General features: G+C 55.2%; 1 protein-coding gene across 1 annotated transcript; it reads left to right on the top strand.

Moving 5' to 3' along the window:
- The first annotated feature begins 2,546 nt into the window (after positions 1 to 2,546).
- Positions 2,547 to 7,640, top strand: MAVS (mitochondrial antiviral signaling protein). Its single transcript, XM_064712018.1, has 7 exons — positions 2,547 to 2,605; positions 3,226 to 3,355; positions 3,466 to 3,646; positions 3,953 to 4,170; positions 4,536 to 5,100; positions 6,134 to 6,288; positions 6,707 to 7,640. The coding sequence occupies exons 2-7, from the start codon at positions 3,239 to 3,241 to the stop codon at positions 7,340 to 7,342; spliced, it is 1,872 nt and encodes a 623-aa protein (XP_064568088.1). The 5' UTR covers positions 2,547 to 2,605; positions 3,226 to 3,238; the 3' UTR covers positions 7,343 to 7,640.
- The last annotated feature ends 3,576 nt before the right edge of the window (positions 7,641 to 11,216 follow it).

Here is an 11,216-nt window from a genome sequence, read left to right as displayed (position 1 = left end):
CACTTCCCACTGTCCCAGGGTGCTCAGAGCCCCATCCAAGTTGGCATTAAACACTTCCAGGGATCCAGGGCAGCCACAGCTTCTCTGAGCAACCTGTGCCAGGGCCTCACCACTCTCACAGGGAAGAATTCCTTCCTAACATCTAATCTAACCATACTCTTAGTGTGAGGCTATTCCCCCTTATCCTGTCACCCTTATACAAAGTCTCTCTCTATTTTTCCTGCGTGCTGCCTTCAAGCACTGACAGAGCCCCATTAGATCTCCCCAGATCCCTCTCTCCTCCAGGCAGGACAATCCCAATTTTCCCAGCCTTTCCTCGCATCCCTCCCATCAGCTCAGTGGCCTCCTCTGGACCCGCTCCAAGGGAGCAAATCCAAGATCCCCAGCCCGCGCTCACTTTCAGAAATCCCCATTCTCACCAACAAACAACACCTACAAACACACAAACACCAAACCCCAAGTTCAGCGCCGGCAGGGCGGGGGTGCCCCAACTCCACGGACACGCCTGGATCGCTCCCCTCGCCCCTTCCATCACCCCCAGACCACCACAACCACCCCGATCCCACCCCGGGGGGCACCTGCGGGCCCTCCCCGCTCACCTGCGGCCGCCGCTCCCTTCACCGGCTCCCGCCCAAACGGCTCCGCTGCGAGGCCGCCCCGGCCGCCCGTAACCATGGACGGCGCAGCGGGGGAGGACGCGGGGGTGGAGGGGATCGGGGGAAAAGGGGAGGGGGAGATGAGGGAAGGGGAAGGGGTGCGGGAAGCCCCCGCCGCCCCTCGGGGCTCTCCCGGCGCTCAGCGGCGCCGCCGCCGCCGCCCGCCCGCTGCCGCCGCCATCGTGCGGCTCCGGCCCGGGGGCGTGGCCGGGGCGTGGCCATGGGCGTGGCCAGGCGGGCCCGCGGCGCGGGGCGGTGCTGCCCCCTGGTGGCGCGGAGGCGGCACTGCGCCCTTCCCGGTCCCACGTCCCAAAATTCCGGAGTAGGAAAAATTAATTAATAAATAAATTCATTAACTAACTCACTATTAATGAGGAAATTAATTACAAACATAAAGTTTTGGTGGGGTACTACAGGAATGTCGGAGAAACCTCTTAGGAAGGAGCTGCGGAGACAGGACAATGAGTAATGTGTACAAGTTGAAAAAGGGGGAATTTCTATTGGATATTAGGGGGAAATTCTTTGCTGTGACCATGGTGAGAACAGAACAGGTTGCCCAGAGAAGTCGTGGATGCCCCAGTGCTGGAAGTTTTCAAAGCCAGGTGGGATAAGGCCTTGAGCAACCTGGTTTAATGGGGGCTCACTCGCACCATGGCAGGCTTGGGATGATCTTTAAAGTCCCTTCCAAACCTTTAACATTCTGTGATTCTATGATTCTGGGCTTTATGATCATGATTGTACGATTCTGTGGTTCTGTAATTTATGATCATGATTGTATGATTCTGTGATTCTGGGATTTATGATCATGATTGCACAATTCTGTGATTCTGTGAACAGAAACTCCTGGGTGCAACTGAGTGGCTTTTTTTTTTTCATGAGGTAAATTTTGATCACCAACAAGATCTCTTCCTAATTAGAAACAACCCAGAAAAATGTTCCTTTTTTATAATTTAGAATGAGAAAAGCTGGCTTCAATTAATTATTATCACAGAATGGTTTGGGTGGCAAGGAACCTTAAAGACCATCTCATTCCACCCCTGCCATGGACAGGGACAACTTTCCACCATCCCAGGTTGCTCCAAGCCCCATCACCCGTGGCCACAGACACTTCCAGGGATGAGGCTTTTCTGGACAAACTGTGCCAGAGCTCACATGAAAGACCATGTTCCTCATATCCAGGTGGAACTTCCATCAGTTTCTGCCCTTTGCCTCTTGTCCCATTGCTGGGCACCAGGGAACAGAGCCTAGTCCATCCTCTTGGCACACCACCTTTAGATGTTTATACACATTGATGAAGTCCCCCCTCAGATGTCTGTTCTTGAGGCTGAACAGCTCCCAGAATCATAGAATACTGATGTTCAAAGGGACCTCTGGAGAGCATCCAGTCCAACCCCCTATCAAGGCAGTGTCACATGGAGCAGGTGACACAGGAATGTGTCCAGGTGGGTTTGGAATGTCTCCAGAGAGGGAGACGTCACAGCCTCCCTGGGCAGCTGTTCCAGTGCTCTGCCAGCCTCAACATAAAGAAATTCTTCCATGGTCTCCCTGTCCTCTCTCCAGGATCTGTCCCCGCTCCAGGAATTCCCTGTCCCCGCTCCAGGAATTTCCTGTCTACGCTCCAGGATCTTCCAGTCCCGCTCCATTCTCTCCCTGTCCCGCTCCAGGATCTGTCCTTCCTCCAGGATCTGTCCCCTCTCCATGCTCTCCCTGTCCCCTCTCCAGGATCTGTCCACGCTCCAGGATCTGTCTCTGCTCCATGCTCTCCCTGTCTCCGCTCCATGCCCTCCCTGACCCCGCTGTCCCCAGAGACCCGGAACTGGACACACCCCCTGTCAATCACTACCTGTCAATCACCGTGACGGGCGTGCTCTCCAGCCAATCAGCGGCGGACGCGACGCAAAGGGGGCGGGGCCATAGCGGTGCCGGGCGCGCGGCGGCGGCGGGCGCAGGTGAGGGGCCCTCAGGGGCCGTGAGGGCGGCGGGGAGGGGACACCGGGGCCGCACCGACCCCTGCGGCCGCCACAGCCCCGGCCGCCACCGCCGGCCGCTCTGCCAGGCGGATCTGCGAGCCGAGAACCTCCCGGAGCTCTCCCGGGGGCTGAAGGTCGCGCTGAGGGCGGGGGGGCCCCGCCGTGAGGGCGCGCAGAGCCGCGTCGCGGCCTGCGGGCCGCTGTTCCCTGTGGGAAGGAGCGCTGTGCTTTCCCCTTTGGTTTTCCCGTTGCTTGTGCGGGATTCCCGCCCTGGCCTCTGGCGCTTGTCTTGGCCGTGCCGCTTGTTTTTCCCTGTCGCCTGTCGTGACCCTGCCGCCAGGCCGGCCCCCAACCCGCCGGCGGAGTCCAAACATCCAAACAAGCAGAGTGGGAATAAACACGGTCTGGGCAATGGTAGAAATAAGCGAGGTTTATGGAAGTGAAGCTGGGCGTTGAGCTTAAACCCAAACGAATTTTCTGTGCGTGATTTCCGACAGGATTTCCCCTGGCTCATCGCGCTGTCTGTGCCAGGGCACGGGTGCCTGCCCGAGCTCCTGGAGACAGCCTGGGGCTCACCCGCAGCCTCTGTCCCTCTGCAGGTGCTGAGCCACGATGGGTTTGGCTGAGGACAAAGTGTACTTCCACATTACGAGAAACCTCAAGAAGTTCAGTGCTATCCGAGTGGCGTCGCTGGTCGATTCCCTGACCTGCCTGGTCGATTCTGACAGAGTAATTTCCTCTTTGCCTGAGCTCTGCCAGGCTCCTTCCCCAATGGCAACATAGAGCTGTCTTACCTCTAAACCAGACCCTCTCTTAGATACCTTGTGTGTTTTTCCTAGGATGAACTCCTGGCCCGGGAGGAGACACGGGGCAACCAGAAAGCTGTGTTTAAGTTCTATCAGCACCTGAAGTGCCGCAGGGGCTGGGTGCAGGATCTCATCCAGGCACTGCACCACAACAACGCAGGGCACTTGGCTGATGAGCTGCAGGAAATCTATGATGCCTGGCAACCTCGACCTCGTATGTAGCCTCATCCTTCCTGGGTGTGTCCTGTGGGGTGCTGGAGGTGGGGGCATGAAGTTGTCTCTGTGCCTGCCTCAGTTTCCCAGGGTGCTGGAGATGTCTGTCCCACAGATGTCCTTCACTGTGGTGACGTGTCTGAGGATGACAGATCCATGTTTGAAAGTGGCTGAGGGAAGATGGAAAGATGAACAAAGGGGTGCAGTGGGCTTGGCTGCTGTGGGGACAGAGCAGGGACTGTCTCAGTGTCACACTTATCCTCTGCTTCCTCAGCTTTTCCTGCAATGATCCACTTGTGTCTTCCAGGTTCCTCAGCTCCTGCTGCTGCCCCCTCCCTTCCCAGTGATGCCCATCCCAGGCCCTCCTCCATCAGTGCCCAGACACCACCCCGGGGGCCAAATTCTGCCCCGCTGGCTGGGCAGCCACGCCGAGACCTGGCCACGGGTGACCATCCCCCTGTCCTGCCCAGTGCTGGAACCACCACGAGCACAGAGCTGGAGGCCAGGCTGCCTGTGCAGGAATCGGTGAGCAGGGCACAGGTTGGATGGGGACACAAAGATCCCTTTTGGACTTTTGGATTGGGTATGGGGAGCCTGTGGTGGGGCCAGGGCCAGCCAAAGCAGCCCCTCACTGCTGATCTCTGCTGTATCTGGTAGCTTACAGCTCATATATGGCCCTGTAACTGAATTCCAGGGGCATTCCATTCCATGGGGAGAGTGCAGGGTCTGCTTTGCCAGTCCAGGCTTCTCTCCACAGCCCCCAACCCTTGGGTGGGTCCCAAAAAGAAACCCCAGACCCCTTTCATAACCAGCCTCATGGGGGTCACTGGGACCAAGGGATGTCCCAAACCCCTCATCCCAGTGATTTAACACACCTCATTTCCTTCCAGCTCCCCAAAAAACTCCCGGAGCAAGAGAGTCCCCGGCCGGTTCCACCTGGGAGCGAAGTCCATGGCGGAGCGAGCGGCGGGCACAGCGCAGAGGGGAATCTCTCACACCCCACCGGGGCCATGCCAGTGTCACCAGGGACACCAGGGGTGGCTGTGCCACCAGCTGTGTCCCCAGAGCAGGGCCGGGACTGGCTGAGCCGCCGGCCGGTGTGTGTGGACAATGGGTTTTTTGGGAATGCCAACCACCTGCACCGCGGCACGCCCGGCCTGGGCCTGGGCAGGGCTGCTCCATCCAGGGATGCCGGTGCCACTCACAGCCCTGGGCAGCCCAGGAACGAGCCCGAAGAGAGCTCAGATATCTTCACAGAGCCACCACCGAGCCTGGAGGGAGCCACTCGTGCTGTGCCCCCAAACCCAGTGCCAACAAAGCAGCCTGTGCCAAGCTCTGGGCAGGGTGAGCCCACAGGAAGCTTCGTGGATGTGCGCAGCCCCCTCCTCATCCAGGAGCAGTTTGATGTGGAGAAGAAGCGGGTGGGGATGCTGCCACAGCACCCAGGGAGTGGAGGTGGGTGTCCCTCCTGGCAGAACCAGGCAGCCACCGGGGTGCTGCTGAGAGCCCCTCACTGCAGGAGTGTTCCAGAGATGGGAGTGGAGCTGGGAGGGCTCTAGAGCATAAGTCTGATGAGGAGCAGCTCAGGAAGCTGAGAGAGCTCTGTCTGGAAAGAAGGAGGTTTGGGAGAGACCTTTTCACTCTCTATAACTCCCTGACAGGAGAGTGGAGCAAGGTGGAGATGTAACAGGCAACAGGATGAGAGGAAAATTGTGTCATGGGAGGTTTAGATTGGATAGCAGGGAAAATTTCTTTTTGGAAGAGGTTGTCAAGCATTGGAATAAACTGTGCAGGCCAGCCAGTGGTAGTCACCATCCCTGGAGGGATTTAGAAGGTGTTTGGATGTGGCATTTGGGGACATGGGTTAATGGTGGCCTTGGCAGTGCTGGGGGAATGAATAGAATAGAATAGAATAGAATAGAATAGAATAGAATAGAATAGAATAGAATAGAATAGAATAGAATAGAATAGAATAGAATAGAATATTTTGTTTGGAAGGAACCCACAGTGGTCATCTCATCCATCTGCATTTTAATTTTGGCAGTTTGGGAGCAGCTTTGGGGTGTGAAAGTTCTCCCCCTGGTTTGCAGAGATCTTTGTATGCTTGTGGGGGAATTTTAGCATCTCCTGCATCGCTCACCTTTGGGCATCTTAGAATCAGGATGTCCTCCATTCCAGGGTATTGGGGTGGCAAAAGAGACACCCAGCCCTTTCCCCTCTGCCATGTGGGGTCAGCACCTCCTGGCTGGGGGGACATGGAGTTTCAGGAGCCTTAAAAGCCTCTGTTTGCCTTGGTGCATGAGTTACCTGCAGCTGCAGGGAAAGCTCAGGTGCCACAGCAGAGCCAGGGCACTGGGTCCTGCTCCCTGTGCCACCCCCTCAGCTTGGGGACTGTCCTGTCACAGCTTCCTTGAGGAAGGACAAATCAGCAAATCTCACCTTTTAGGCCCCCTGGTTAACACAACACGTTTCATTTTCTCCCTGCCAGGTGCTTCAGTGGAAACAGCTCCCCTGGGTGCCACCCCTGTGCCCAGAGCCACTGTCCCATCCCGTGACAGCTCTGTGAAGTCCCTTACGCAAGAGAAGAAGCTGCCTGTTGGGGACAGAGCCAGCAGCACCCCCTGTGTGCCAGCCAAGGAGAGAGTAGGTGACCTTTCCTCTTGCCACTTGCATTTCACTCCTGTCCTGTGCACTCCCAGTGGTTGGGAGATTTTCTGTTGCAGTGTCACACTGCTGATGAGTTTATTCAGGGATTTTTTACCCCCACTGTGGTGTTTATGTTACCATCCACACACATTGTGTGGTGGAGCATGGGAGAAGGGAGCCAAACTCTGTTGGGCTTTGACTCCTTATCTTCCCAGTCAGTTTTGTGGCTTCCAGGTGCTGTTCTCCTCTGCTCTCCTTCCTTCCTGCCTCCTTCACCTCCCTGTTCCCTGTGACCCAGCCTTGTTGATGCAGCTTTGGGGCTGTGTTGAAGTAGCTTTGTGTGGGACCTGTGTCCCCAAGCCCAGGTCATTGGGTGCTCCCCTTGACCCCCAGCCCCTCTCCTTGTCTCCCAAAGGTGCTCCCAGCCTCGGCAGACCCTGTCCTGGCCACAGCTGTGGTAGGCGGCTCCGAAGGCGTGGCTGGGAGATCGGCTTGCCGGGTGAGCTCTGCCACCAGCATCTGGGCACCTCAGAGTGATGAGGAGAAGGAAGAGGAGCTCAGCAAGCCAGGTGTCCTCATGTCCACGCTTCGGGGCAGCCCAGAGGTGGCCAGCACACACCCGAGCTCTCAGGAGCCCAGCAACGCCTCCAGCAGCCTTGGCCTCGGCAGCGACCCAATCCTGGTGAGCGAGGATAGCGTGAGCTCAGGAGCAGCACTGCCCAGAGTCTCCTCAGTTCCTGCAGGCCCCAGAGCAAAGGAGGCACCTGGAGCAAGGAGAGACTCCTGTCCTGCTCCAGGCAGGGACAGCAGCTCCCTGGGCACCCACGAGTTCCATGTGGATCATCACCCCAGCGTCCAGCTTGGAGCCGGCAGCGATGGGGTCACTCCCCTTGGAAGCGCCGTGAATTCCAGCTCTGGCAGTGCCACCAGCTCCCCTCAGGGCAGAGCCCCAAAGGGGGACAGCAATGGCCTGTCCCTGCTGTACATCCTTCCAGCTGTGGGTGTCATTTCTGCCGTGGTGTTCGCCGTGTACGCCCGGCTGCGGAAATAGCGATGGGACACCCCGCCAGTGACACAGCCAGGGGCTTCCTCTGGCAACAGGATTTTGGCCAATGCATTTGAAGCCTGAAGAGTAGCAAAGGGCAGTAGGGGCGTTGTTAAATCTTTTTCTGGAAGGTTCTGCTGGAAGAGGCCTTGGTACATGATGCTGTTGGGTTTGGGTCCGTTCCCTCCCATTTCCCAGCCATCTTCTTGGCTGTAGCCTTCTCTTTTTACAGCCCTCAGGGAGAAGATCTCGCTCCAAAATGTTCCATTGAGTCAAAAAGAAAAGCACTTACGGTGATTCTCCATGTCTTGTTTGGTCCCAGGAAGTCTCAGGGAAACTGGTGATCCAAAGGGTGACCTCCAGCTCCTTTGTGCAATGCAGCCAGGAGAGGTGGTGCAGGTATCCTGTAACAGCAGAGCTCATTTTCTTGGCTCTGCTCATCTTGGCTTGAAAATGTGCCCAAGGGTGGGTGCAGCAGCCTCCACTGGACATCTCATGTTCAGTTTGCCTTCCTTGGTGTCTCTGGCTCTGCTGCTCCCTCTGGGATTGTTTCATGTAGTACTGACCCTGGGGATAAACATGAGGGTCAGGAAAGAGCTGCATCTAACAAGCATTATCAAGGATCAGCCTCATTTCACCCCCTCCAGGCAGGGAAAGGGGTTTCTGATTTAAGAGGAATGTTTCAGGCAATGCCAACTTCAAGCAGACTTGGTCCCACAGAAAGTTGCTGGGTGTCTTTGATTTTTAGGCTGGATCTTTGGAGTTGGGTTGGAAGGGTGGATGGAATTCCTGATACCTGTTGTTGTGGGGTTGGGGTATAGGAGCCTTCTGCCCAGGCTGGAACACAAACAGGATCAACTGCAGGGAGGCCACAGCAGAGTCTGAGATGCTCTGGGCTGTGGGGAGACCTTGCAGCACCTTCCAGTGTCTGAAGGGCTTGGAACAGACTGGTCCTGGGGGAGGTGTCCATGGCAGAGGGCTGGGGTGAGATGCTCATTGATGGCCCTTCCCACCCCAACCATTCTGTGATTCTAAAATACAGCAAAGCAGGGAAGCAGCAACAGCTTGGAATAATTACATTGCTCCAGGCTGCTCTAAGCCCTATTCAGCTTGGCCTTGAACTGTTCCAGGGATGGAGCAGCCACACCTGTGTCAGTGCCTCACCACCCTCACAGGGAAGAATTTCTTCCCAGTATCCCATCTATCCCTGCCCTCTGACAGTGGGAGCCATTCCCCTTTGTGCTGTCCCTCCAGGTCCTTGTCCAAAGTCCTTCTCCAGCTCTCTTGTAGCCCTTTTAGGTACTGGAAGGTGCTGGAAGGTCTCTCTGAGTGTTCTCCAGGCTGAGAACTCCCAGGTCTCCAGAGCAGAGGGCTCAGTCCTGTGGCCTCACTGCAGCAGCTCCACATCCTTCTGATGTTGGGCACAGCACTGCAGGTGGGGTCTCACCTGAGCAGAATCACTTCCCTCATCCCAGTAACTTATTCATCCTGAATGAGTTCCCAAAATCCTCTCTTCCTGCTGGCAGGGAGCTCAGCCCATCACACCCAGAGCTTGGCCTGTGGTGGGAAAGGTCACTCAGCCCTCAATGGCTGCTCCTCCCTCCCAATAGTTCCCTTCTGCCCAAAAATGCAAGAAGTGCCTCCATGAAGCAAGGCCAGCCAGTGGATACAAAAGGGAGGTGTTGATGTGCTGTGTCAGAGCTGCTTTCCAAAAGAGCTCGAGGTGTTCATTCCTTGCTCAGTGCCTGCTGCTGAAGGAGGGAGGGACAACCCTTCAAACACACCCAGCCCTCCCTGCCAGGAGAGGGAATGTGGGGCTGCTCTTCCCATCACAGATAAAATGGTTTTCACTCCCTAAAGGAGGGCCTTGCCTTCTCCACACTTTGTGTAATTCGGGGCAGATCCATGAGATCCCAAACCAGCCTCATCCATACCAAGGCTCTCTTCTCTGATGCTTTACTTGCCTGTGCAATTCTTCCCATGTTTTTCCATACATTTAAGCAACAGCTTGTATGCTTTGCCTTTTCATGTTGGGTTTCTCTTGTGGAACAGCTGGTTTGTCACCACCTCACACTGAGGAAAACAGTTCAGATTGCTGCTGTGAAGTGCCAGGATTTTCACAGTTGTTATGTAGCACTTTAAAGCCTCATTGGCAGGAGATGGTGCAGGAGGGAGCTGTGTCCCAGCACATCTTTTACTAACAGGCTAAAAAGCCTTTTACTAACTATAATAAATTGGTTTGATGCTTCACACTTGCCTTGTTGTGATTTGTGGGACGAAGAGCAGGAGGTTGATGATGCTGTGGCTGGAGGCAGTGCTCTGAAGGGCTCTGTTGGCAGTGACACTGAGAGACTGAGGTGACAGGAGGAGGTGACAGGGTTCAGGGTTCCAGACCTCATTCTGGAGCAAGCACCTGATCCAGAGGATGCCCACCATGGCAGCTCTTCCTGTTGGTGGTTGGATGCCCAGGATGAAAGCAGGGAAGGTGGTTCCTGAGGCAGTGAAGAGCTGAGCTGCACAAGTCAGGATGTTGTCACCAAGGAGGAACTGGGCTGTCACAGCTGAGATGGCCATGATACACAGAGTGTCACCATAAAATTTCAGAAGGGTTTAAGCATACAAAATAACACCATAACACTTCAGCAGGCTGCAAGCATCTGCCCTCCTTGTTCTTTAGCCCAACCTTTTACACCCCTCATGTTGATGCATTGCACCTGTGTGCCCTCTGTTCCCTGTGTGATTGGTCAGTTCAACTCAGCACTCCTTATTTTCAGTGCTGTTCACCTGCTTTTCACAGCTGTACCCATTGGGGATGAGGCTGGCCACAGCCCCACTCCTAATTACCACAAACTGTGTGCCTACACTGGGAAAATTCTGGGAAGAGAAATGCACCAAGCATCTGCAAATTGTTGTAAACTTGATGGGTGAAACAGAGCCACAAGGAGCTGAGGCTGGAAGAGAAGGGAGTGCATGTAACCAGGTGGACACATTGCACAGATGTGTGCTGAGCAGCCAGGATGCTGCTTTATTCATTATCCAGGTTTTCTGTCCTGGGATCCTGCCCAGAAAATGGGCACCTTTTCCCTGCTGGGCCACCTCAGCCACTCTGGGTTCAGCTCTGGAGCTGCTGCTCCTCTTTTGTTGTGCCCTGAACAGCTCTGACCTGCACAACAGAGGCACCAACATCCTTAAACCACTGCTCACCCCTGTGTGCTGTTTGGGGACAAACAGGAAGCTTTTGGGAGGGAACAGCCCTTTCCTGTGCCCTCTCCATGCTCTGTCCCACAGCTGAGACACCCCATGAGCTTCCCAGCTCCAGGTGTGTCAAACACAGCCAGCAGGGCTTGAAAATACTCCAGAGCTTTAGCAGCTCAGCCAGTTCCTTTTTTACCCAAATGAAAGCAATGCAGCTCTGAATGAGATTATTTGTGTTCAGAGAGCTCATCCTTTATCTCCTGTCACTGCCAACCCCATTTATCCATTTCCTCTCCTCACCCAACAGGATATTAAAATACACCAACTGAATTTGGCTGATCCCTTTGTCCTGTTTTCACTCTGGCAACCAGGATTCAGCAAATTTTCATGGAAACATTATCACAGCTTTGTGGAATGTTGGTCACTGATCCTTCAGGTATCGAATTAATGCCTGAGGGTTGTGGTGAGCTGGGATTACCTCGGGGCAGGTGAGGAGCACCCTGGGTCACCATGCTTGGTGTGACAGACAATTAACATTCCACCAGGGAATCTCCATCATGATGGCATCCTGTAGGCTGGGAATCTGTGTTTTCCTTTTGAATTTTCATCCTGTTGGTTGCTTACACCCCTCTTCACAGTTGCCTCAATTTTTCCACCACCAGGAGTTTTCCTGCTGTGCTTGTTG

This window comes from Zonotrichia leucophrys, chromosome 4, assembly GCF_028769735.1.
Source record: "Zonotrichia leucophrys gambelii isolate GWCS_2022_RI chromosome 4, RI_Zleu_2.0, whole genome shotgun sequence".
Taxonomy (NCBI): Eukaryota; Metazoa; Chordata; class Aves; order Passeriformes; family Passerellidae; genus Zonotrichia; species Zonotrichia leucophrys.
Note: the sequence above shows the minus strand (reverse complement) of the source record. Positions and strands in the feature narration are given on the sequence as shown.